General features: G+C 41.0%; 2 protein-coding genes and 1 long non-coding RNA gene across 11 annotated transcripts in view; 1 reads left to right on the top strand and 2 right to left on the bottom strand.

Moving 5' to 3' along the window:
* PUS7L (pseudouridine synthase 7 like) overlaps nucleotides 1-8,328 on the bottom strand; it is a 29,551-nt gene extending 21,223 nt beyond the window's left edge. For 3 of the 4 annotated variants that reach the window (XR_006274908.1, XM_038394992.2, XM_038395010.2), the window contains exon 1: nucleotides 311-500. Coding sequence is in view for 2 of the 4 variants with exons in the window: in XM_038394992.2 (XP_038250920.1) it covers nucleotides 311-500 (190 nt within the window). In the remaining 2 variants the exon portion in view is untranslated. Of the gene's footprint in view, nucleotides 1-310; nucleotides 501-8,142 lie in introns of those variants that run through there. The other variant, XM_043494438.1, reaches the window with a different exon arrangement.
* IRAK4 (interleukin 1 receptor associated kinase 4) lies at nucleotides 498-26,807 on the top strand. Of its 6 annotated transcripts, none has more exons than XM_038395021.2 (12): nucleotides 498-628; nucleotides 1,164-1,328; nucleotides 4,363-4,508; nucleotides 4,858-5,052; nucleotides 6,093-6,253; nucleotides 9,466-9,530; nucleotides 11,265-11,379; nucleotides 15,258-15,367; nucleotides 21,777-21,960; nucleotides 22,898-22,960; nucleotides 25,798-25,956; nucleotides 26,049-26,807. In XM_038395021.2, the coding sequence occupies exons 2-12, from the start codon at nucleotides 1,168-1,170 to the stop codon at nucleotides 26,079-26,081; spliced, it is 1,392 nt and encodes a 463-aa protein (XP_038250949.1). In that variant the 5' UTR covers nucleotides 498-628; nucleotides 1,164-1,167; the 3' UTR covers nucleotides 26,082-26,807. The 6 variants fall into 6 exon arrangements, 5 of the variants coding, with proteins under 5 accessions (XP_038250949.1, XP_043350398.1, XP_043350390.1 ...); XM_043494455.1 differs by having other exon boundaries at nucleotides 531-628; nucleotides 1,119-1,328; XM_038395032.2 differs by having other exon boundaries at nucleotides 623-804.
* On the bottom strand, nucleotides 15,417-21,781 carry LOC122456194. Its single transcript, XR_006274917.1, has 2 exons — nucleotides 20,918-21,781; nucleotides 15,417-17,619 (listed from the first exon to the last, which is right to left on the bottom strand). It is a non-coding gene; the product is annotated as an uncharacterized LOC122456194 (long non-coding RNA).
* Nucleotides 26,808-27,722: the final 915 nt, after the last annotated feature.

The following is a 27,722-nucleotide window of genomic DNA, read 5'->3' as shown; positions in this document are numbered from 1 at the left end:
CTTCTTACATCTGTTGCACTAGATTTCTGTTATCCTGGGTGTGCTTAACAGGTTCATTCACAGCAGCCCTGCACCTGACCAAAGCAAGAGCCTTTTTACTGGGCTGGCTCTGGGCGACATTTTCCTTTGTCTGAGACAAATAAACAGCCCTGCGCTGATCAAAACGTTACATTAAAATGTGCAGCCCTCAATACTCGCAGCTTTTAACCTCGCTTGAGAGCATGCAGGTATCAGTCGCCCCCACCCCCCCTTCTCCCCAACTACCCCGCTGCCCCCCGCCTTCCACGCACTTGGTGCAGCCACTTCCTACCTCCGGCGCGCGGCCCTTCCGCCTTCTGCCCTGCCCCCCAGCCGGGGCGCTCAGCGCTCTGCCGCTGCGGTCCTAGCGCCGGCCGCGCCTGCTCCGCCCGGGACACTGGGCCCGCGACGCTGCGGGGGCGGGGCACGAGCGCCCCGGGCTGCGGCCGGACGCCCCTGGGCCCGATCCCGCGCCGCCCCATTTTTGCGCCCCCGCCGGCGCTCGCCCCGCCCTAGCGGCGGCGCGGTACGAGGTACCCAGACCACGTGCTTCCTGCCCCCGCGAGTTCAGAGCCTGAGGCCCGGGGATCCAGCCTCATCTGCGCTCGCTGTGAGTCCCGTGGCAGGCGGACAGTGCTCCCTTCTCTGGGGCGGGGGGGCGCGTGCGTGCGTGCGTGCGCGCGCGGGAGCCGGGCCCCATTCAAGACACTACGGCCCCGCAAACCTGACGGCGGGCGGCCGGGCGGGCGGGGGTAATCAATAAGGTCACAGGGTGAAGTACGTTGGGTATGTACCACTTGTAAAACCTGTTTTGGGGCAGAAGGCGTGATGTGGAGCTGAGAGGAAGGGGAGCTGGGGGGGGGGGACTTGGAGAGGGACATAAATGGAAGACTCCACATGTTTATATAGCACCTAACGCAGTGGAGCTCTGGCCTAGTTGACTTCTAGTGCCACAATATCAATGTTAACGCGGGGGAAGTAGAAGAAAGAGGGGAAAGAGTAGCGGCAAGAATCAAGGGGATGAAAGCAGGCGATGGTGTGATTAAAAACCAGTGAATGAAAACGAGATAACTGAGTCTTAGGCCTTATGCCAATTATGGTTTTAATTACGAACCTGTATTAAAAGGATGCAATGCATTTGTTAGGAAGATGAGCAAATCCATAACTCCTTCAACATACGTGCGCTGCATTGGCTATAAACTCATGATGCAACTGGCTGATTTCATTGATCCACAAGAAGGATGGAAGAAGCTAGCAGTAGATATAAAAGACCCTTCTGGTGAAAAGAGATACAACCAAATGCATATAAGGTATTGTATAAAAGTCATGAGAAAATAGATTCGTTGTTTTTAATCAAATGCTACTTCCTCATTCCTGTGACTTGTAACAATTTCCATATGAGGAGAGATTTAAAAGACTGGGACTGTTCAGCTTAGAAAAGAGACGACTAAGGGGGATATGACAGATGACTATAAAATCATGACTGTGTGGTGAAAGTGAATAGGGAAATGTTATTTACCCCTTCTGTCATAAATATAAAGGGAAGGGTAACCACCTTTCTGTATACAGTGCTATAAAATCTCTCCTGACCAGAGGCAACTCCTGTTACCTGTAAAGAGTTAAGAAACTCAGCTAACCTGGCTGGCACCTGACCCAAAGGACCAATAAGGGAACAGGATACTTTCAAAAAAAGAAAAGGAGTACTTGTGGCACCTTAGAGACTAACAAATTTATTTGAGCATAAGCTTTCGTGAGCTACAGCTCACTTCATCGGAATGCATCTGATGAAGTGAGCTGTAGCTCACGAAAGCTTATGCTCAAATAAATTTGTTAGTCTCTAAGGTGCCATAAGTACTCCTTTTCTTTTTGCGAATACAGACTAACACAGCAGCTACTCTGAAACCTGTCAAGATACTTTCAAATATCTTGCAGGGAGGCTTTTGTTTGTGCTCTTTGTTTATGTGTTAGTTCTCTCTTGGGACTGAGAGAGGCCAGACAGAACTCCCATTTTCTCCAACCCATCCTAATCCAAGTCTCCAATATTGCAACCAGTATAGGTAAACCAAGTAAGCCAAGCAAGGCGGATTAGTTTCTTTTGTTTTATGTGAATTTTCCCTGTGTTAAGAGGGAGGTTTATTCATGCTTTCTGTAACTTTAAGGTTTTGCCCAGAGGGGGATCCTCTGTGTTTTGAATCTGATTTACCCTGTAAAGTATTTTCCATCCTGATTTTACAGAGGTGATACTTTTACCCTTTCTTTAATTAAAATTCTTCTTTTAAGAACCTGACTGATTTTTCATTGTTCTTAAGATCCAAGGGTTTGGGTCTGTGTTCACCTGTACAAATTGGTGAGGATTATTATCAAGCCTTCCCCAGGAAAGGGGGTATCGGGCTTGGGGGGATATTTTGGGGAAAGATGTCTCCAAGTGGTCTCTTTCCCTGTTCTTTGTTTAAAACGCTTAGTGGGGGCAGCATACTGTTCAAGGCCAAGGCAAAGTTTGTGCCTTGGGGAAGTTTTTACCTAAACTGGTAAGAATAAGCTTAGGGGGTCTTTCATGCGGGTCCCCACATCTGTACCCTAGAGTTCAGAGTGGGGAACGAACCCTGACACCTTCACATAACACAAGAAAACTAGGGGTCAGCTGATGAAGTTAATAGGCAACAGATTTAAAACAAACCAAAGGAAGTACTTCTTCACACAACACACGTTTAGTCTGTGGAAATCATTGCCATGAGTTGTTTTGAAGGCCAAAAGTATAGCTGGGTTCAATAAAGAAATAGATAAATTCATGGATAAGATTAAGATTTTGTCATGGTTATTTTTAGTAAAAGTCACAGACATATCGTGGGCAATAAACAAAAATTCATGGAAACCTGTGACCTGTCTTTGTCTTTTACAAAAATAAGGGGAGGGACTTACAGCTCCTGCCCCTGCTGTCTGTGGCAGCTGCTGACAGCTGCTGGGGCCCCACATCGGCTCAGAGCTACAGGGATGAAGCTGAAGCAAAAAATATCATGGAAGTCTCTGAAAGTCATGGACTCCATGAGCTCCATGACAAAATCTTATCCTTATTCATGGAGGATAGGTCTATCACTGGCTATTAGCCATTTTACTTTATTTTAAAAACTGATTGTTTAGTCTCTTACTTGAGTTATTCATTTAAAGTCTCTTTCTTTAAGGACCCCAAAAGGGAGTGAGGGGTGGAATTGCCCATCCCCTCATTATTTTGTCTACCAGCTGAGTCTAATGTCCAACAACTTTGGTTCCTTAATTTCTGGTTCCATATCTTCTTCTTTTTACAAAGCATGATTTTAACATAGCCCTTGAACCATATCAGCAGGCCTTTTTATTTGGATTAATGTAGTTGTTTTGTCTCCTTTTCATACCTTTTCCCAACAATATTTATTATTATAGGTTATTGTACAATCTTATAAACTTTCATATAATTTTTTTACAGTTGAGCTTACAATTAGGGTAAATTATTAAGCCCAATTGTTATGTATTTTTAGTACCCTTTTAACACTAAAGCCTCAATAGCCTTTCTGTAATAATAGTAAAGTGGTGACGACATTTAGTTAGGTTCAAGTTTCATTAAGTTTCTGTCCCTTTCAAGTTAAATAGTCCAGGCAAACTCAAAGTCAAAATGGAACAAAAATTATAAGAATTATTTTTATTTTGATAACACACCATGTAGTTATTCACATATGCAGCAATATTGTGTGTATTTGGAAGAATGCTGCAAGTGATCTGCACAGATGTTTTTTAAAATTGGGATTGTGATCTTTCTGATGAAAGAGATTTTTGTTTCTGCATGTGTGTTCTTTGTTGTTATTTACATTAGGTCTTGTTACCCTGCATTTTCTGGAAGACTTTATGAATAACTGAAGAACTAGTTGTACGATATGATGAATACCAAGGAAGTGAAACCTACCTGAGGGATTTAGTCAAGCTGTCTAAAATTTCTTAACAGCTTCTTAATTGGAACACCTAACAAACAGGTGGAAGAAATATTCTTTTTGCTAAATATTCAACACCCATGCCCCTTCATTTGAGGTCTGAGAAGGCACCCAGTCCACTTACCTGGGTCTTCCAGCAGGACCCTCTAGCAAAAACAGGAAAAACAGATTTATTTTTCTACCATTAAAATATTAGGAATAAACAGAAGAAAACTTTTTTTTTTTTTTTTTAATAAAACCTTTTCAGGTCTCCTGCCTATGCCATGAAGAAACACAGAAAGGGTGCAAACCTATCACCCTCCTCCTTCCCCCCCCCCGGCCACCCTCCAGGTCTTTGCAGGTCACTTCTTATTTAAAAAAGTAATTTGGTTTTAATTTGTCTTTTAAGGAGATTTGAAGGGCTAATAAAGATGGGAAAGAGCCCCACCTGCGAATTACTCTATGACTGGGGAACATCGAACTGTACGGTTGGTGATCTTGTGGAGCTATTGACCAGGAATCACTTCCTAGCACCAGCTAGCCTTTTGCTTCCAGGTAATTCTGTTCTCCACAGTATCTATATATTGCGTTCTCCATTTACACAGATTTTTTGTAACTTCACAGTAGCTTTCTATTTAAAAGAAATGAAATGACTAGCTTGTTTAAATGATAACTGAAGGTGGTTACATCTCTCCTGACTTATTTTTTTTTAATAACAAAGATTAAGAGTAATTGTTTAGGACATTACAAGGGGCATACATTTTTTAAATTTTAGACACATACAGAACATGTCACCTTTAGTGAAGCTTAGATATCTATCAGCCTTTACTAAATGCTGATGCTATGTAACCTATGATTTTCTGTTTCCCAGCACTCTTTGATATATTTTTAATTTCATTTGCAGATGCTGTTAGGGGGGCAGATGATGTTATGGTACCTCTTTCTTCACAAGAAACTATGCCTATACATGAAAAACAAGTGCCTGTACAGGAAAAAACAGTAATATCTGCAACACCTCCTTTAGCTCAGAGTGAGGGACAACCTTCAGCTCCTTCCTGCTTACCTCAAGAGAACAACAGTCTGCAACTTAGTGACACAGGTATGTACTTTGGTAGAATTAAATGCAGCTTCAGCTACTGCCTTCCATCATTACACACATCGTTGACCCAAGTTCTAGAAGTGAAAAGGACCTACAGTAGAACCTGAGAGTTAAGAACACTTCAGGAATGGAGGTTGTTTGTAACTCTGAAATGTTTGCAACTCTGAACAAAACATTATGGTTGTCCTTTCAAAAGTCTTACAACTGAACATTGACTTACTACAGCTTTGAAACTTAACTATGCAGAAGAAAAATGCAGCTTTCCCTTTATTTTTTTGATAGTTTACATTTAGAACAGTACTGTACTGTACTTGCTTTTTTTGTCTCTGCTGCTGCCTGATTGCATACTTCTGATCCCAAATCAGGGGTGTTGTTGACTGGTCAGTTCGTAACTCTGGTGTTTGTAACTCTGAGGTTCTACTGTATAGCAACCAAGGGGCCAGATTTTGATATGCCTTTGCAAGTCCCTGTAAGAAGCCGCCTACCCCTTGTTGAGTTTTTGTGCTGTCTGCACAAAGGGATTTTGGCCTGTGGTCATTAAACTTCCAGTATGCATGCTCCACCTTGATATTAACAAGGCCACTGAGGTGGAGTGTTGGATATATAAGCTTCTAATTCCATTGTGCTCTACGTCAATGTTAGTGATGAGGTTGGACTGTTGGAGTACTTGCTTCATGGGCTACGCTTTAGTCTCCTGAGTTCTAAAATTTAAAGCTGAATTGACTGTATATCTGGTTTCTTCCACACAAGGAACTGGAAGATATTTGTACTCAAATTACCTGCAAGTAGTGAGCAAAGTTATCAAAGAATAGCTAACTCACTTGTAATTTGTTTGCTTTTCTTACTTTCTGGTGTCTGCTCAGAGAGAGCAATTCTGGCTTAAAACTCGCAATGAATCCAAAATTAAAGCTCCACAATGCCATTATTTGTACTCTGGGAAATCTGTTTAAATAGAGCAAAAGCCACTTCGCACACTTGTAGCTTAGAGTGAAATTGACCTTTCAGTTCCATCCTAAATGTGAAATGTTTTTTTGTTTCAGGTTTCCACAGCTTTTGGTTCCATGAGTTGAAAAATGTTACAAACAACTTTGATGAAAGACCTATATCGGCTGGAGGTAATAAACTGGGAGAAGGAGGCTTTGGAGTTGTGTACAAGGGCTACATCAATGGCAGAATTGTGGCAGTGAAAAAACTTGCTGCTGTAAGTTGTCATAACTATTTTGTATGGGCGTTTGTATGCTTTATGGTGTTACGACTGTGTATTTTAAGTGGACATATTCAGTATTATTATAAGTGACAGGGATACTCCAGAATTTGACATCATTGAAAATTCAGTTGGGTGAGAATCTTTCTCAGATTTTTTTTTTTAATGTATTATTCTTTCATCAAAATGTAAGTCAATTGTTGGGATTTTTAGTAACATAGGTTTTGCTATATAAGAGGTTAATGGTTCATCTACTGAGATGTTTGTCTCCAAAGGGGCCAATACCAGATATTTCAGAGGATGGTGTAATTTTCCTCACCTACTGCGGTATACCAGATGATGCAATAGTATGCAACTGACAGAGATGAATTGTAGAGGTTAATTTTTTCCTGGCCTGGTGATCAGTTTGTGCTCTGAAGTTTCAGAATGGGTAGTCTCTGTAACTTTATTCTAGTTCAACTTAGGTGCTTCCAAGGTAAGACGTGAAAGCTCCATTTTAAAAAGAGTTTTCTAAAGGCCAAGGAACTATTGTAAGGAATAATCTAGTACTGGTAAGGATTGGAGCAATGATTTTATAAGTCTTTCCCATTCTGATTTCTGTGATTCTGTGCTTCAGATGTGTCTGGTCTTTGGTTTTTTTTTGTTTTTGTTTTTTTTTAAGCTCTCTGCCTCATTGGGTGAGTGACCCCACAAGTTAAATATACATGACATTAATATTTTGACTTTTATCTATTATAAACTTGCTGGCTAAGTATAAATATTTACTTTTGTATTATTAAGCACAGTATTGCAATTAGAGGAAAAACAGGTGATCTAGCTTCTATGCTGACATCCTAGATCCAGTTATCTTATAATCAAGGAAGTAAATAATAATGCTGTGATATCTCATTTTCAAGTTCCATTAAAAACCACACAGTAAAAAAAATAACATTTTCTAAATGGGAAAGGATAGAATTACTAAGGAAAGAATCTTTTCAATTCTTGAAAAATATTGGTTATTACATACTGTTCTGTTTTTAGCTTTTAAATTAATTGACATTGTCATTCATGGGTATTCAGAGGGACAGTGTAACTAACATGTTTGTTTTTGGAGGAGAATGTAGCTCGTCTCAAATTAGAAGTGAAAAAGATAAGCTTTTATCTGCATTATTGTGCTGCTATATCTTGAAACACTGAGTAAAATACCTTAAATTAAGGTTCAGTTGCCGGAATTTTGTTTAGGAGCCCAAATTTCTCTTTCCAAGGGCACAGTCTTGTAGCTCATGGTAAACTGAACAATGGGAGCCTACTTCTGCAGCCCTCAGGCTCAGTGTCAAGACCACCATCTTGGCTGTAGAGGATTTGAAAATTTAAGAGGGAGAGAAGTCTACATAGCTACTTTTTTTTTGGTTACTAAGGGGACTGTTGCAAGTTCTGTGTGGAAGACCCTAAAGAAATTCTGTCATTCTAATCAGCATTTCAAAGGACAAGAGAATACTGTGTAACAATGATAAAGAATGACTATATAGTGTCAATGATTCCATCACAAGTAGTGGCAAAATTTTATTTCATAAATGTCACGCTGTAAACATCCGGAAGGGGGAAATGGAGAGAACATCCTTCATTGACCCTCTGAGAAAGTTCCCTGTTGCAGAGAAGCCAAGTTATTTAGTCAAGGGGGTAAAAACCAGGGAGGGAGAAGAACTATTTAACTTACAGGAAAAAGTTGTCAAAAGAACAATTGGTATAAACTGGCTATGAATACATTTAGGCTAGAAATTAGAAGGTTTTCTAACCATCAGAGGAGTAAGGTTCTAGAATAGCCTCCCAATATTACTAGTGAGGGCAAACAACCTAATTAGTTAGAACTTGATACATTTAAGAGTGAGACGGTACGATGGGCTTACCTGCCGAGGCAAGGGGCTGAGTTCAGTGGTACATGGGGTTCCTTCCAGTCCTGTGTTTTATGTTCCCTAAATCTCATGCTTCAGGGTTTCAGCTGGTCACCTGCAGGGAGTCAGGAAGGGAACTTCTCTCCCCACTGTATTCTGGGTTTTCTTTTCTTCTTCCTCTGAAACAGAAACAGCCACAGCTGGATATAGGACATGGTATGCAGTGGGCCAGTTCTCCATGGCAATACAGAGATTCTTTCTCAGATGCTTGGCTGGTGTGTCTTGCTCACATGCTCAGGATCAAACTGGTAGCTATTTTTGGGATTAGGAAGTAATTTTCCACCAGGTCAGATTGGCAAGGGCCATGGGTTTTTTGCTGTGTCATAGGTAGGGATTGCTTGCTCGGATCATCCAGTTATATTTTACCAAATCAATTCTCTGCCATCGAAGGGGCCTCTGGCATTAGTGCATTGATTCCCTCCTATTCTCTGCCTGTGGTACACAGTAGTTTAATTTCCTGAGGGCTGTAATGTTTTGATTAGGCTTAAAACAGGGATAACTGAATGGGGTTTAATGGCCTGATATGCAGGAGGTCAGACTAGATGATCTGATGATTGCTTCTGGCCTTGAACTCTTATTCTGTAAGGTCACAAAGGAAATCTCTGGTAGTGCCAAGAATAGGATCCAGTTCCATGACTTTAAAATGTGTGCCTAAATGTGGACTAAGGAAGTGGTTTGATCCCCCTCGCCTCCAAGTGCTGAGCACCAACTAATTTCCATTGACTGCAAAAGGTTCTTGGTTTAGGTGCTTAAACATGGATTTTAGGAGCCTTACTTTAGGCATCTGATTTTTTTTTTCTTCTTGTTAAATCTTGGCCCAGATCTCTTGATTTCCACTATTGTGCCTTAGCCACAAGACCAACCTTCCTCCCCATTGACGTGAATACAAGAGAAAAACATCCTGTTATATAGGACTGGACAAATGCAATGAGCAGTGCAGTGGCAAATAGGAAATTCCCTTGCAAGCATGTGGGCATGGGTGGGGCTGCCCATCAGTTTCTGCAGGAGGATGTTGGTTCGGGGAGACAGGAAGGGGAGGGGGAGAGGTGTTTGCATCTGTGAGAGTAGCCACCTGAATATGAATCAATACTGTCTTTCTGGGTCAGCAAAGACGTGTGATAAGGATGTTACATAGTACATATTGTACTGCCAGCTGTTTCAAACCAATTTTTTATGGTTTACAAAAAGAGGTAAGTAAGTAAGTAAGATTTGCAATAAACTTGTTTTGTATGTAATATCACTTACAAAATTAATGGAGAAATAATATTTTCTTTGTAGATGGTTGATGTAAGCATTCAAGATCTGAAACAGCAGTTTGATCAAGAAATAAAAATAATGGCAAAGTAGGTACTAAGTCATGCAAATTTAGCATAACTGTAGGTATAGAGTACCTACATTTGCAGAGTTCTCCTTGTTAGCATGCTGCCTTAGGGTTTCCTTGCTGTAGTTTTGCATGGGATAGTTTGGAAACTGTTAAGTGAAAACATTGTAAAACTATTGTGGATCTTTTCTGCTCAAGATAAAGGTTTAGGCTTATGATTAACTCTACACAGTTTTTAGTGCCATTGAGTTTGCAGGTTTGCGGGCTGTTAGCCAGTGTCATGTATTTCCAAAATGCTTTGCATTTAGGCTAAGTTGTAAAACTATGAACTGAATTCCTAAAATGCTTTGTAATCATGCTAAGCTTTATTGTAGAAATTTACTAATAGCTAAACTGTTCCAATGTTTGTTCTCCGTATGTGTGGAGTCTGTCGGAAATAAGATGTATGTTCTGTTAAGGAATGTTGTATATAAATTGTATTGGGTACCATTAGCACAAAACAGTAATGTCTCTCCATGCAACTTGTATTCTATAGTCTACTACAGGGGCGGGCAAACTTTTTGGCCTGAGGGCCACGTTGGGTTTCCAAAATTGTATGGAGGGCTGGTTAGGGGAAGCTGTCTTCTCAAACAGCCAGGCGTGGCCCAGCCCCCGCCTCCTATCCAACCCCTCCACCCCCGCTTCTTGCCCCCTAACTGCCCCCCCGGGACTCCTGCCCCATCCACCACCCCGTCCCCGACCACCTCCAGACCCCCCCATCCCTGACTGCCCCTGCCACCCCATCCAACCCCCCCTCTCATTCCTGACTACCCCTCCGGGACTCCTGCCCCATTCAACCCCCTTGTCCCCTGATGGCCCCCCCAGGACTCCTACCCCATCAACCCCCTCCTCCATTCCCTGTCAGGGCCCCCAGGACTCCTGCCACATCCACCACCTCCTGCTCCCTGTCCCCTGACCACTTCCGGACCCCCCACCCCTGACTTCCCCCTGCACCCCATCCAACCCCCCCCTCATTCTGACTATCCCTCCGGGACCCCTGCCCCATCCAACCCCCCTATTCCCCGCCCTCTGACCGCCCTGACCCCTATCCACACCCCTGCCCCCGACCACCACCCCGAACTCCCCTACCATCTGTCCAACCCCCTCTCCCCTGCTCCCTGCCCTTCTACCACACAGCACAGAGCACTGGGTCGGGCTGTGACTCTGCAACTGCGCTGCCTGGCTGCCCAGAGTGTTGCGCTGGTGGCGCAGCACGCTGAGGCTGCAGGGGTGGGGGAACAGCGGGGAGGGGCCGGGGCTCAGGGGCCAGACGAGGAGGGTCCCGTGGGCCGGATGTGGCCTACGGGCCGTAGTTTGCCCACCTCTGGTCTACCAGCATCTGGAATGTTGTTGCATATGGTTGGTACACGTCTTTGCACCCTGAAAAATAGTTATGAAGCTAGATTAAAAAAAGGAGAGTAAGGTATATTAATCTTCTACTTGTCATAAACAAGTGGACTATAACTATAGGTCAAATTAAATTCTCACTTTGAGATGGACTGAACTGCTACAACTTTGTTTCCCAGAGATTGATAATGTATGAACCTCTCTGGCTATGCTGATCTACCTTTGATTAATAAACTAATTGAGCTGAGTTATATGATGTCTTACTAATCAATAATCCACACCAAACCACTAACAGGACTAAACTTTTTTTTCTAAATGTCAGAAGTAACATGCAGCAGAACTAATTATGAAGGTTTCTCTTTTGACACAGGTGTCAACATGAGAACCTAGTAGAACTGCTTGGTTTCTCAGGTGATGGTGATCAGCCCTGTCTGGTTTACGAATACATGCCCAATGGTTCATTGCTTGACAGACTGGCTTGTCTGGTAAGTGAGATTTATTATTACTTTTCTAATTTTGTCTTCTACTTCTGTCAATGACTAGAAGTTTATTCTAATGTCCTTGAGACACTGATGGATTTGAAGTGGTCAAGCTATGATATTCTACTTCCAGCTGGAAGGCACATACAGTTAACATTTTATACAAACATATTAACTTATTAGGAGATCAGATATAATATTAATTAATTAGAACAAGCTAGACCATTGTCCTTAACAACCTGTCTGAAAAATGGCAGCTCCCTGAGAGACTGAAAAAAGTCTAAAAGTTTTGTGAAATGTTTAAAAACCTGTAAGTTTATCAGTGAGTGCCAGAGTTCTTTGTTTGATTTTTAAATGGCATCGTTCATAGAGCAATCTATTATCTTTTGTGATAAGTTGCGGTCTTCCCACCCTGTCCATTGTAACCATTTTTGTCAGGCATAAGTGTTTCTTGCTCTAGTCTCTGTCCTTGTATCATCAGTTGAAACTTCCAGAGCATGGGAGTCAGTGTCAAAAACAGTAAACCAGGCTTAGCAAGCAGAAGAGTAGCATTTAAGCAATAAATATTGTCTGTATTTAAGAAATAAATATTTTCTGTAAGTAAAATTCTTCCTTTTAATGTAGGGAAGTAACTTATCCTGGAGGCTTGAGCCTCCTAGTAACTAACTAATAAATCCATCAGTGTTTGGCAAGTGTGCAGCTACCTACATGAGGGAGAAAATGTTCCCTGGCACAGAAATGTCAGTTTGATTTACACATGTAACTTACAGTATGAACAGGAGAAGAAACTCTTCTTACTTCATGTGGCTTCCTGGTACGGTGCTGAGCCAAATGAGCATAGCTTCCTTCTAACCATAATCTAGTATTGCCCGTTTAGAAGACTTCAACAACAAAACATAGTGGATTAGTAATAAAACTAGTTGTTCAAAGATTATAAAGTGACAGTATACACATTCATCTCAAGAACTTCCTTTTCAGGAAAAGAGACCTGAAAGATCACATCTTTCTGATTTTGGTGACTGGTTTCTTTTGCAATAGTTTCGAGGGAAACAATTGTCTAAGAAAATACAATCATTTAAGAAAAACTATAATGTAACTTTTAAATGGACCTTACATGTACCCATGAAATAAGCAAGCTAACCACTATGTCCGTGTTAAGACTTTAAATGCCAGTCTAGTCTACACACAGACTTGCACCAGTTTCAGAAAAGGTTTTGTTGGGGTTTTTAAAAAAACAGATTTAGTTAAACCAGCAAGGCTGCTTATAGATATTTTTTATTTTGGTTTAAGAGAAACTTATTTCAGTTTAGCTTAATCCTGTAGAAAACTGATCAAGCTAAACTGAAATAAGGTCTAGTGTAAAACACAATCTCACTGTTTTTATTAAAGGTGTAACTTTAAACAAATTTAGTTAAAACTGGTGCAAGCCCCAAACTAAGCCATTATAAACCAGGGTTAACCCACTATAAGAGTGTCCACTTACATTTGTATCAGTTTAGTAAAATCATATTAAAAACTAACTTAAAACGAATGCAACATCTGGGTGCAGACAAGTCTTAAGTGTCTTGGTGTACAAACTTGTGCTGGTGTAAATAAATCTGTTTTAAAACAACTAAAAAAACACTTTAAACTGATGCAAGTTGGTTTGTAGACAAGCATTTTTCTTTGGAAGAGGTGTGTGTGAAAATCTTTTGCTATTTGTAACCTCAGGAATCAGCACTAGGGAAAGAGGAAGCTGTGCAGAGCACTCCTAGTCCGAAGGGGAGGCAGAAATAGGCCAGGCCCTTGCATGTAAGGGAGAGAGAGCAAGCTTATTCCCTATTATGTCCCCAAGGCTTCTCCATCCAATGACTAGTGGGGGGAAACGGGTGGTTGTCAGAATATTTATTATGCTTGCTGACTTTCAAGAATTTCCATGGGTACTTGGCACTGCTTTCTTGGCTCATCCCCTTCACTACACAGAGCCTAGGCTGAGCTGAGCTGGAGAAAGGGGAATTCATGCCAATCCTCTTCCCTAGGTGGCTGACTGGGTACGGATGGGGGGGGAGTTAAATGTCCCCATTCTCCCAGCCTAATTAGTGTCATGAACTAAAATGAAAATCTTGTGCTGGTAAATTGTATGTTTGCAATCACTTATTGAAGGATTAGCTTTTACATTAGCTTTTCACTTTGTCATTCATGTTCATAAAGATGTTTATTGACTGGAACATTTTGCTTTGGTTGTGTAGATGTGATGTTGCGACTGCTGAGGCTGAAATAAAATATAGGATGTAATTGTTGCCGATGTAGTTAGCTCTTCATTTTGCAATTTGGTGATTGCCGGTATGTAGGTAAAATCAAAGCAATAAAGAGCAAGTTTTGAAACAAACCTAATGCAGTTCTTAAAATTAAAAGGGGTGGGAAGAGGAAATGTAACCTGACAAATCTATATATTGCTACACATGTGAAGAAAGAGAGAAACATTTATTAGTCTTTAAAATGACCTACTGAAAGCAGCTAAAACTGTCAGACCAATGTTGAAAGCAGTGCAAGAGAAATGAAACATATCAGGTTATTATCACTTCAGATTTTAATACATCCAAATGAGTTTGCCCTAATTACAAAGTCAGGTCTTTAATTATCCTAAAATGTTTCCTCTTCCGTAGGTCACTTGAGAGATCAGGAAGAAGTGTTAACAACCTAATGATAAACAATGTCTCCTCAAATTTATTTGGCATCCAAAACCTACTCTCTGGAGTTTGGATCTTGATCTATCATATAGAATTGTTTGTAGGGGCTTGCTGTGTTCTGTCGGTACTGAGGGAATCACAAGGGATGGTTAAAATCTAAAGTGTCTGCTACCCGTTTAGCACAGAAATTAATTGGCCTCAAGTGGAGTGGTGATAGCTGTACCAGTGATATAAATAATATTTCTATGTCTTCTGTTTTAAAGATCATCAGTCTTTTGAGATTGCAGAGGCAAGCTTTTTAAATGTTTATTCATGAGTTGCTGAAACCAACTTTTTATAGACTATAGTCTCTTTACTAAACTCCATGTAATCTTCCTGTTTTAGACCCAAAATGAGACAGAAGCAAAATGAACATCTAATCTCTTACTTTTTTCATGTTTCCTCCCCACCCCCATTTTAATGATACACAAGTGTCTTAGTCACTAGGGGCCACATTCTAAAATGTATTTAGGTGCCTTAAGATGCAGATGAGCACCTAGGCATTTTTGAAAATCCCACTAAATACCTAACTCCCATTGATTTCAAGTCTTTCCATTGACTTGGGATCAGGCCTCTGTACTTCTACTCAAAAGTTTAATGCAGCATTAGGAGGCCTTCATCTGTCTTCTAATATGTTGCAGACACTTTTGATTGTATCTGATTGATTGTTGTTTCCCTTTCAGGAATAGAAATGTTCCTGGATCAGAAATCAGACCATGTCTGCACTACAGGGACTATAGCAGCACAGCTCCAGCACCATAGTGTAGATGCAGCCTACAGTGACGGAAGGGATTTTTCTCTCACTGGAGGAACACCACCTCCCTGAGTAGTTAAGCTGACACAAGCATTCTTCCATTGAGCTAGCTATGTCTATACAGGGGTGAGGTAGGCATAGCTGTGGGACTCTGGGTTTTTTTCACACCCCGAGCACTGTAGACATGTCTACCTAAATGGTAAACATAGATCAGACCTCAGACTTACCAGTTACCATTACAAGCACTTTTTTTTTTTTTTTTGGGTGGAGAGCGGAAACTGATGTGGTGAATAAAGGAACATGTGCTAACTAGTCCTACATAGATCTACCTCCTCTTTTGGGACACATATTTGTAAATTAAATACATATATTGATGTATTTTCACTTTTTCCCTCCCCCTCCCCCCACTTTTTTCTCTTAAGGATGACACTGCACCAATTCCTTGGAGTACAAGGTGTAACATTGCTCAAGGTACAGCAAATGGCATCAGCTTTTTACATGAAAACAATCATATTCACAGAGATGTTAAAAGGTAAAAGCTGCTAACTCTCAATAATGCCCACAGATTTTTCACAGAGTACATTTTAGAGAGAGTAGAGAAGAGAATGGACTAGGAGATAAGTGATGTATGTCCTCTTTGCCAGGGTTACCTAGCTCTTACAAACACCACTTTGATAGAATTCTTATCACAATGTTTTCTATTTTTCTGTATCAGGACTGTTTACCTACGATATTAAGGCCTGTTCGTCAGTCATTTTAAAGACAACTTTATTTATGTAGTGATTTACCTATGAGAATATCAGAACATCTCTGTGTATATAGAACAATTTTATGCAAAGTAATTGACCCCCAAATCTTTTCACATTTTCCAAAGTATCGTAGTGGCTTTGCAACTTACTCTTCGTTATGCAGTCTTTCTGGATTTTGTTTTATGCCTAATGCTTGCATTGTGTGTGCATACTTTCTCCCTTTTGAGTATGGTGTCTCTTTCCAAAGTCTGTTTCATCTTTCCTCCACAAAAGAAATCTTAGTGAGACTGCACAGACCTGAAAAACATCACTTCAAAAATTACTCAAGGACATGAACTTTTCCTGTGAAAGAGTCCTATCATACTATTTTTGGGTCTGTGCTGCAAAGACGTGACCAGATGAGAATTTCCATTGCTAGAGTTCTAAAACATTGCTCCTGTTAAGGTGGCATGAGCTGCCACCGCAGAACAGACGATGTGTGATCCCTGAGTGTATCCAAAAGTCAGTTCTTGTCTAACTGCAACTAATCTAACTGCAACCAGTGTAAGAGCGTTTGCTGGTCACTACACATGCCACTTTAGTAGTGCTGCACCATGACAGCTTCGATGGGGGTTTTTCAGTTGAAAAACCTCTTTTTTGGAGCATTTTATCTGAGTGCCTCCTTTGAATTATTGCTATTTTTAATTAAAAAAACTTCTGTAATGGAGACTGGCTTTAATCAAGTTTGCATGCCAATGGTGTACAAAGGAAGTGGACTCTTCCACTTACTTGTTATCCCCAAAGTAATTTCTGCTATATCCAGCTCTTAGAGCTAAATTTTTGTGTAGCGTTTTTCAGAGTAGCAAAGCAGTTCAGCTATTTCAAGAAATGCCTGGGAAGGAATCAAGCCACATCCCTCAGGGACAAGCATCTTAGACCTTGAGAAGGATTGTGACTGGCTGAACTGTAGGATATTGTCATGCAGAAGGTCCTGAAGAACGTCCTGTCTCCTGCAACACTCCTGCTGAGTCCAGTTTACCTCAACCCTGCAGTCCTCTCTGGGTGCTGGAAAAAGGGAGTATTCTTACTCCACCTCCCACCCCAAAGGCTCCTGGCTGCTTTGACTCTGTGTCAGAACCGCCCCTCTGCTCAATTCCCAGTAGCTGGAATTTCTGGGGAACAGAGTGTCTTCTACTTTACCCCACCTCTCGTCTCCTGACCTCTGTGAGAGGGAGGCGTTCTCCCTTTGTACCACTTTGTCCTCCTTTCCTCCCCGGCCTGGACTCTGTTTTTTGTCTTTTTCCAGAGTGAATAGCTCAATGAGAGAGTCTGACTGCTACCACTGATAGTTTTTCCAAGCAGAAAGAGCACTAAACAAGGCAATTCTTGTTATAATTTCTATGTTCATGGGTGTAATGAATAGCTGTGGAGAAATCAAACAAGATTCTGGTCAGTCTTTATATTGCTGCAGTTTGGGGAAACTGAATATTAACAGAGGCACGAGGATGGGGTCTCTGCAGATTTGGGAAGCCATCACTGAATTGTTTTCATTGTTGCTCTTAATTCTTGATTGTGTTGTATGCAGGAAAAAAGTGGGTTGGTCTTTTGTAGTTGGACACAATCACAATAGAACTTGCTTCCATTCTGCTCTGTAAAGCATATCAAATTATGGTCTCTCTTACAAGCTGCTTGCCTTCTCAAGCTGAGAAGAAACCATGACTGACTTAAAAAGTTGTGGGTTTTTTCACATATGGTGTTCCCACTGGCCTATTAGGGAGTTATGTGCATCACTCATTGGTGGATGGACGCTTGGTTAGTGTTTGGCCTGTTGCTATGATCGTATATTAGGGATCCTTTTATAGCTGGTCTATTGTTTAAGATTAAGGCAGCTAGTAATCTTTCATAAGTGATGGTTGTGCTTAAACATTTTGCTTAGAAGGTTCTAAGAGTAAAACTGAGAGGTTGGAGATAATGTTTCTAATAGGCTTTGTTTATTTGAGATGTCTCCTATGGATATCTTACGGTTCCAGTAGCATGTTCATAAAATGGAGAGATACTGCCTTGGTTTTCGCAAAAAGAAAAGGAGTACTTGTGGCACCTTAGAGACTAACAAATTTATATGAGCATATGCTTTCGTGAGCTACAGCTCACTTCATCGGATGCATTTGGTGGAAAATACAGAGGGGAGATTTATATACACACACACAGAGAACATGAAACAATGGGTTTTATCATACACACTGTAAGGAGAGTGATCACTTAAGATGAGCCATCACCAGCAGCGGGGGCCGGGGGGAAGGAGGAAAACCTTTCATGGTGACAAGCAAGGTAGGCTATTTCCAGCAGTTAACAAGAATATCTGAGGAACAGTGGGGGGCGGGGTGGGGGGAGAAATAACATGGGGAAATAGTTTTACGTTGTGTAATGACTCATCCATTCCCAGTCTCTATTCAAGCCTAAGTTAATTGTATCCAGTTTGCAAATTAATTCCAATTCAGCAGTCCCTCGTTGGAGTCTGTTTTTGAAGTTTTTTTGTTGAAGGATAGCCACCCTCGGGTCTGTAATTGAGTGACCGGAGAGATTGAAGTGCTCTCCGACTGGTTTTTGAACGTTATAATTCTTGATGTCTGATTTGTGTCCATTTATTCTTTTACGTAGAGACTGTCCAGTTTGACCAATTTACATGGCAGAGGGGCATTGCTGGCACATGATGGCATATATCACATTGGTAGATGCGCAGGTGAACGAGCCTCTGATAGTGTGGCTGATGTGATTAGGCCCTATGATGGTGTCCCCTGAATAGATATGTGGACAGAGTTGGCAACGGCAGAAGAATCTGTCCTATCTCAGGGCCTCTCCTTTTGCCCCTCCACCCCCACGAACATGATACAGTTCTGTGGTGACCTAGAATCCTATTTTCAACGTCTCCGACTCAAGGAATATTTCCAACACACCTCTGACCAACATATTAACCCACAGAGACCATCCTACCAACACTACAAAAAGAAGGATTCTGGGTGGACTCCTCCTGAAGGTCGAAACAGCAGACTGGACTTCTACATAGAGTGCTTCCGCCGACGTGCACGGGCTGAAATTGTGGAAAAGCAGCATCACTTGCCCCATAACCTCAGCCGTGCAGAACACAATGCCATCCACAGCCTCAGAAACAACTCTGACATCATAATCAAAAAGGCTGACAAAGGAGGTGCTGTTGTCATCATGAATAAGTCGGAGTATGAACAAGAGACTACTAGGCAGCTCTCCAACACCACTTTCTACAAGCCATTACTCTCTGATCCCAATGAGAGTTACCAAAAGAAACTACAGCATTTGCTCAAGAAACTCCCTGCAAAAGAACAAATCTGCACAGACACACTCCTAGAACCCCGACCTGGGGTATTCTATCTGCTACCCAAGATTCATAAACCTGAAAATCCTGGACGCCCCATCATCTCAGGCATTGGCACCCTGACAGCAGAATTGTCTGGCTATGTAGACTCCCTCTTCAGGCCCTACGTTACCAGCACTCCCAGCTATCTTCGAGACACCACTGACTTCCTGAGGAAACTACAATCCATTGGTGATCTTCCTAAAAACACCATCCTAGCCACTATGGATGTAGAAGACCTCTACACCAACATTCCACACAAAGATGGACTACAAGCTGTCAGGAACAGTATCCCTGATAATGTCACGGCTAACCTGGTGGCTGAACTTTGTGACTTTGTCCTCACCCATAACTATTTCACATTTGGGACAATGTATACCTTCAAATCAGCGGCACTGCGATGGGTACCCGCATGGCTCCACAGTATGCCAACATTTTTATGGCTGACTTAGAACAACGCTTCCTCAGCTCTCGTCTCCTAATGCCCCTACTCTACTTGCGCTACATTGATGACATCTTCATCATCTGGACCCATGGAAAAGAAGCCCTTGAGGAATTCCACCATGATTTCAACAATTTCCATCCCACCATCAACCTCAGCCTGGACCAGTCCACACAAGAGATCCACTTCCTGGACACTACGGTGCTAATACGCGATGGTCACATAAACACCACCCTATATCGGAAACCTACTGACCGCTATTCCTACCTACATGCCTCTAGCTTTCATCCAGATCATACCACACGATCCATTGTCTACAGCCAAGCTCTACGATATAACCGCATTTGCTCCAACCCCTCAGACAGAGACAAACACCTACAAGATCTCTATCATGCATTCTTACAACTACAATACCCACCTGCTGAAGTGAAGAAACAGATTGACAGAGCCAGAAGAGTACCCAGAAGTCACCTACTACAGGACAGGCCCAACAAAGAAAATAACAGAACGCCACTAGCCATCACCTTCAGCCCCCAACTAAGACGTCTCCAATGCATCATCAAGGATCTACAACCTATCCTGAAGGATGACCCATCACTCTCACAGATCTTGGGAGACAGGCCAGTCCTTGCTTACAGACAGCCCCCCAGTCTGAAGCAAATACTCACCAGCAACCATACACCACACAACAGAACCACTAACCCAGGAACCTATCCTTGCAACAAAGCCCGTTGCCAGCTCTGTCCACATATCTATTCAGGGGACATCATCATAGGGCCTAATCACATCAGCCACACTATCAGAGGCTCGTTCACCTGCGCATCTACCAATGTGATAAATGCCATCATGTGCCAGCAATGCCCCTCTGCCATGTACATTGGTCAAACTGAACAGTCTCTATGTAAAAGAATAAATGGACACAAATCAGACGTCCAGAATTATAACGTTCAAAAACCAGTCGGAGAACACTTCAGTCTCTCCGGTCACTCGATTACAGACCTGAGGGTGGCTATCCTTCAACAAAAAAACTTCAAAAACAGATTCCAATGAGAGACTGCTGAATTGGAATTAATTTGCAAACTGGATACAATTAATTTAGGCTTGAATGAAGATTGGGAATGGATGAGTCATTACACAAAGTAAAACTATTTCCCCATGTTATTTCTCCCCCCACCCCGCCCCCCACTGTTCCTCAGATATTCTTGTTAACTGCTGGAAATAGCCTACCTTGCTTGTCACCATGAAAGGTTTTCCTCCTCCCCCGCCCCCCTCCCCCCCCCACTGCTGGTGATGGCTCATCTTAAGTGATCACTCTCCTTACAGTGTGTATGATAAAACCCATTGTTTCATGTTCTCTGTGTGTGTATATAAATCTCCCCTCTGTATTTTCCACCAAATGCATCCGATGAAGTGAGCTGTAGCTCACGAAAGCTTATGCTCAAATAAATTTGTTAGTCTCTAAGGTGCCACAAGTCCTCCTTTTCTTTTTGCGAATACAGACTAACACGGCTGCTACTCTGAAACCTGCCTTGGTTTTGAGGTTCTTCAATCCTGTCTCAGGTTCAAGAAGCCAAAAATATTTAAATTTAAAAACAGTAAAATATATATCTATATCAATAAAAAGTATGAGTATTTTTCCTTTTCATTTAGCTTAGCCTAGTTGAGTGCAGTTTTTCTTTGAGGCCACTAATGACTTATATGCATGGAGTGGTGTTGTAACTGTGTTGGTCCCAAGATGTTAGAGACACAAGTAGGGTGAGGTAATATGTGGACATGCCTACGTGACTTCCCTTAACTTGGCATGTTCATGCCTCAAGGAGAAAATAAACATTGTTGTATTCCTTCTGTCTCCTTAGTAATTTTTGTCGGCTTATGGATATGCACCAAAAGCAGCTCTTTGGTGTTTTGTGTAGGACAGGCTAGAGAAACGAGAGGGTTTTGTGGAGGATTCTACATCAGGAACTTTACTAAAATTAACAAGGCTGTACAGTTTTGCTTAAAGGAGGAGTATTCAAACTGTGCCTAGAATTTTGGGATGTGAATGTAACAGGATTAGTAGCCTTTAAGTAGTTTCTGTACTTTAGTTTTGCTCCCTGTTAGTCTCCCGGAGAGCTTGTGCGTGGATTAGTCTGCTGGCCAGCCAGTTACTGATTTATTTAGTGAGCAGTTTGTTTTGATAGTTATGGTAGATTCCCATCAAAGATCACTTGCCTATATTTTGCTTACTAAAGTAAATCATCAACTTCAGTGAGTTCTCCAGATTCCAAATATCAGTTAAAATAGTGATTATAGTTCAGGTACAGATGTTTAAATGCTTTTTAAAGTGAGATAGAAAACACAGAGTTACTCCACTACTACAGAGAAAATTATTTTTGTTTTTCAGTGCAAATATCTTACTAAATGAATCATTTGTGCCAAAAATTTCTGATTTTGGACTTGCAAGGGCATCTGTGAAATTCACACAAACCATCATGACTGATAGAATTGTGGGAACAGCAGCCTATATGGCACCCGAAGCCCTGCGTGGAGAGATAACACCCAAATCTGATATTTTCAGTTTTGGTGTGGTGAGTAGCAAATAGAAAACTGTTGTACTTTCTAATTAATGAGAACTGGCATTTGAGTCTCCTATTGGTGGCTGCTATTCTGCTGAAAAGTGAGTTTGATGGTGTGGAACATCAATGTAAGATCACAAACTTAAGTTCCAATTATCTTAAATACCAGCTTTACAATCCTTAATTTACATTTATATGTTAAATATGGTTTCCACTAGCACAGTTTATAACAGGGAACTGGTTCTCCTACTTTTCTGCTTTTGAAACAAACAACCCCAAACCTGAACGCTGTATGTTGCTGAAGGATAGTAATTGGTGCCCGTCATGCCTAGCTTGCTCGTAAGTCAGTATGAGTGGAGGGTTAGTGCTGCTTGCTCTACCTGAGGGGTATTCAGGAAAGTGGTGAACCCAAATCTGAACAGGTTATCCAGCATCACAAGAGCTGCCAACTCCTGCTTTCTGACTATCAGCTTGGGGGACAAAAAGACAAGGAAAATGTTTAAGTACCTGAAAAACACCTATCACCTGCTGGGGAGGGAAGGGGGCGTGAATAGGAAAAATGAACACCACCATATGGGGTCGGGAAGAACTCCAGGGAATGCCCATACTGCACATGAGGTGAAAATGGAAGGGAAATAGAAATGGGGTGACAAACCAATTTCTCCCATCAGCTAGGCAGGAGAGGGAGAAAATGGAGACCCTCATTAGGTGGGATGGGGTGAGAGAAGACAAGTAGTTCACCTGCTCTTCCAAAAATGGGGAAATGAGAGAGGCAGGAGTCAGTTATGTCCACAAATGTGCTCCTCTTTGCAAGCTGTGATCCTAGGAACTTGTACTTGAAACTGTTATAAATATAAACTGAAAATCTTGTTCCTTTGTTTCAAATTATCTGTGTGTTAACTGTTTTTGGATGCTTTCCTAGCTGCTACCTCTTTTGGTTTTCTTGTAGGTTTTACTGGAAATAATAACGGGGCTTTCGCCAATAGATGAAAACCGGGAGCCACAGTTACTGGTACTGACTTTTTTTTCTCCTCATCCCAGAATTGTTTTATAATAAACCATAGTTTCCAGATTGAAGAAGTCCCAGCTTTATCACCCAGGGAGGTACTGATGGTGCATCCAGTTGCTATGCCAAAGTCTGTTTCAGGAATAATGCAGGAACCCTTGTTTCTTGAGCTAGTGGGAGAGAGTTGAATCAGGAATAGGAAAAACACAAGGCCAGTTTTGAGGAAGCTGCCCTATCCTACCCCTCTGGGCCACAGGTGACACATTGCATCAACATCTGGGAAAAAGGCCTCAACAACTCCATAGAAATAAATCCTTTCCTAAAAAAAGAAAGGAATCAGTCACACTCCATCATGCAGCCTTCATCATTTCCTGAGGTAAATTTAGTTATCTCATGGCAGCTATCACATCTTTGTTTTGCAAACAGGAGAATTGGGGAACTCGGTAAGGGACTGTTGAGCCTTAACTGGGTTAAAAGTTCACAGCTTGTGTTGCATCTAAAAGCAGAAAATTGCTTTACAACTTCTATTTAAAATGGAATTTATAGTGAACTAATTAACTTATACTAAGTTTGTATTAAAAAAACATAGGGATGCAACCCCATATTCCTGGTGTCTACATCCCCCACTGCCAGATGCTTCATAGGGAGTGAACAGAAAAGGGCAATTATTGAATGATCCATCCCCTGTCGTCCAGACCCAGTTTCTGGCAGGGGGAGATGCAGTACGGGGTTGTATCCCTGATGATCTTGGCGAATAGGTCCATCAATGGCTATCCACAACAAACTTATGTAATCCTTTTCTGAACCCAGTTATTCTTTTGGCCATCACAACATCCCCTGGCAATGAGTTCCACAGGTTGACTGTGTATTGTGTGAAGAAGTACTTCCTTATGTTTGTTTTAAACCTGCTGCATATTAATTTCATTGAGTGACTTTTGGTTCTTGTGTTATTTACCCCTTCGCATAAGACTTCCCTGTTCGCTTTCTCCACACCTTTCATGATTTTATAGACCTCTATCATAACCCCCCTTAGTCGTCTCTTTTCCAAACTGAACATTCTCAGTCTTTTTAATCTCTCCTCAGATGGAAGCTGTTCCATACTCCTAATCATTTTTGTTGCCCAATTCAAATATATCTTTTTTTTTTTTTAAATGGAGCGACAAGAACAGTATGCACTATTCAAGGTGTGGGCATACCATGCTTTTATATAGTGGCATTATGATATTTTCTGTCTTATCTATCCCTTTCCGAATGGTTATTAATGTTCTGTTAGCTTTTTTGACTGCTGCTGCACATTGAGCAGATGTTTTCAGAAAAATAACCATGATGACTCCAAGACTTCTTTCTTGAGTGGTATCAACTAATTTAGACCCCATCATTTTGTATGTATAGTTGGGATTATGTTTTCCAATATGCATTACTTTGCACTTATCAGCTTTGAATTTCATCTGCCATTTAGTTGCCCAGTCACCCAGTTTTGGGAGATTCCTTTGTAATTCTTCATAGTCTGCTTTGGGCATTACCATATTGAGTAATTTTGTATTGTCTGCAAACTTTGCCACCTCACTTTTTACCCCTTTTTCCAGATCATTTATGAATATGTTGAACAGCACTGGTGCCAGTACAGATCCTATTTACCCATTTTTCCATTGTGATACTATACATTTATTCCTATCCTTTGTTTCCTGTCTTTTAACCAGTTACTTATCCATAAGAGGACCATCCCTATTATCCCATGACTGCTTATTTTGCTTAAGAGCGGTCGGTGTGGGACCTTGTCAAAGGCTTTGCGAAAGTCCAAGTACAGTGTATCACCTTTGTCCACATGCTTGTTGATCCCTCAAATAATTGTAATAAATTGGTGAGGAATGAATTCCTTTTACAAAAGCAGTGTTGTCTTTTCCCCAACATATTGTGGTCATCTATGTGTCTGGTAATTTTGTTCTTTACTATAGTTTCAACCAGTTTGCCTGGTACTGTTAGGCTTACCAGCCTGTAATTGCCAGGATCGCCTCTTTAGCCCTTTATAAAAATTGACATTACATTAGCTACCCTCAAGTCATCTGGTATGGAGGCTGATTTAAGCAATAGGTTACATATCACAGTTAATAGTAGTACAATTTAATATTTGATTTCCTTTGGAACTCTTGGGTGAAGAGGCTTGGTGACTTATTACTGTTTAGTTTATCAATTTGTTCCAAAATCTCTTTTATTGACCCCTCAATCTGGGACAGTTCCTCAGATTTGTCACCTAAAAAGAATGGCTCGGGCATGAGCACCTCCCTCACATCTTCTGCAGTGAAGACCGATGCAAAGAATTCATTTAGCTTCTCTACAATGGTCTTGTCTTCCTTGAGTGCTCCTTTCGCACCTTGATTGTCCAATGGCCCCACTGATTGTTTGGTAGGCTTCCTGCTTCTGCTGTACTTAAAAAAAAATTGCTGTTAGTTTTTGTGTCTTTTTGCTAGTTGCTCTTCAGATTCTTTTTTGGCTGCCTAGATATATTTTTACACTTGCTAGAGATTATGCTCCTTTCTATCGTCCTCATTAGGAGTTGATTTCCAATTTTTAATGGATGGCTTTTTGCCTCTAACCGCCTTTCCTACTCTGCTGTTTAGCCACTGGGGCATTTTTTTTTTTTTGGTCCTCTACACGTGTGCACACACATGCACGTGTTTAAAGCTTGTGTCTTTTACCAACTGAAGTTGATCCAATAAAAGATATTACCTCACCCACCCTATCTCTCAGTAAAATGTAAAGTACTCACAAGTTTAAACCTCACTGCTCCTTTCAAAAAGTTGTTCTACTCAAAACAGTTTTAACACTACCAAATTCTCTTACAGTTAAGTATCAAAGAAGAAATTGAAGATGAGGAAAAGACAATTGAAGATTATGTCGATGAAAAAATGAGTGATTGGGACACCATTTCCATTGACAAAATGTATTCAGTTGCTAGTCAGTGTCTGAATGAAAAAAAGAACAGGAGGCCAGACATTAAGATGGTACATGGATTTTCACTTTAAGGTTTGTTTAGCCAATATATTTTGTGTGCTGGTGGTAATGTAACTAATTCACATCTGTTCTACTTTCGCAGGTCCAGCAGCATCTACAAGAGATAATAGCCTGATATCTGTTTCTTATCAGTTTGATGCTATTCCTGCATTCCAGGCTTTTGTGGCCTATATGTGCAATCTGTTGTTGGCTTTTCACCACTGTGCCTTCTTTCCTTGAAAGACCAGGCAAAGAACTTTCTCAAAGACTTTATGCTTTAGTCATTTAAGGGAGTTGATGTCTCATTAAAACAATGGATATCTTAAATCACTTCCATAAGACTTTCCTCAGTAGTGTGAGAGAGCAAGAACGCTGAGGTTCTTTTTATGGCAACACATTGTGCTTCTGCCATACCATCTCCACTTTGTTTTCTAAATATATTTCCTGACTAGAATATAGGCTTCTACAGCTCCCTGGGTAACACATACCTGTTACAAGGAGACTCTGATAAACAAATCCATGACTGGTAAATTGCTTCTAAGCAGAAAGACTAGCCCTTTTTGGTTTCTACTCTAAGCAAAAACATTTCAAACTGAAGAGGTCAGTCTATATTGCTCTCAGCTGGAGTTCAGGTAACCTGCATTAATCTGTTGTTCCATGTGGTCATAGAGTCAGAGTTCAAGGCTAGAAGGGACCAGCAGATCATCTAATCTGACCTGCTCTATATCATAGGCCAGCACCCGCATTGAGCTACTTTGCTCAATGTTTTAACTTGCATTGGGAATCCAAATTAATGTGAAGTCTCTTTGACAATAGCTATAAATATAAGCTGCCATCTGTGAGTTTGCAGATCTGTGTTTTTTAAAAAGTCTACATGGGTGCAGTGGTATTTACATGAAAGCATATTTTGCACTTTTTTTCTTTTAAACAAGTAAAAGGAAAAGCTGCAGAGCAGAGCAAATTGAGAGTAGAGAACTGAGAATTGATAGATGTGGGTTTACTTTTACTGACTCATATGACCTAATGACAAGCCATTTAATCTCTATTCCTCAATTTCCCCATTTAGGAAAAAGCTGTTTGACCTGTCTTTGTAGTACTCTGAGATCCTTGGAGAAAATGCTATATAAATGTAAAGTATCATTAATGCTCATTTTGTAAGTGATCACTATAGTGCCACTTTACAACCAATTTGCATTGTCTTCACATCCAATAGCTGAGTTTAATTTAAGAGCTTATATAGACTAAAATGACTTGTGTACTTGAAAGGTTTTATAATAGAATATATGATGGACCAAACCACAGGCTAAAAATTGATCACTCCACAGTGAAATAACAACCTACATTGATCTTGTATAAAAATGCTACTGTTTGTAAATAGAAGATATGAATTTCAAATAAACTTTCCTTTTTGCACCTACCATTCATTCATGTTTTTCTTGACAACTTATTGTGCATAGAAAACAATTGAACAAAATGAAATCCATACTTGTGATGGAACAAGAACAGTAGAATTTAGGGCACTTCAAATCAGAGTAGAGTAGATTGACCTGTTTCCATTAAAGGTGTGGTATGTCATTTTCAAATTAGTAAACAAATTCTCCCATACAGCTAATAAGTCCTAAAGTGCCTCTTTAAATAAATGGACTAACACGTACATCTAAATACAAATTAACTTTAACATTGTTATGGGGGTGACTTAAATTGAGCATAGGTTAAAGGGTTTTAACATGAGTCAGAATAAGCCATAATTGTTAATATATATTCTTACTGCTAGAGT

This window comes from Dermochelys coriacea, chromosome 1 (genome assembly GCF_009764565.3).
Source record: "Dermochelys coriacea isolate rDerCor1 chromosome 1, rDerCor1.pri.v4, whole genome shotgun sequence".
Taxonomy (NCBI): Eukaryota; Metazoa; Chordata; order Testudines; family Dermochelyidae; genus Dermochelys; species Dermochelys coriacea.
This window is presented reverse-complemented; position numbering and strand designations above follow the sequence as displayed.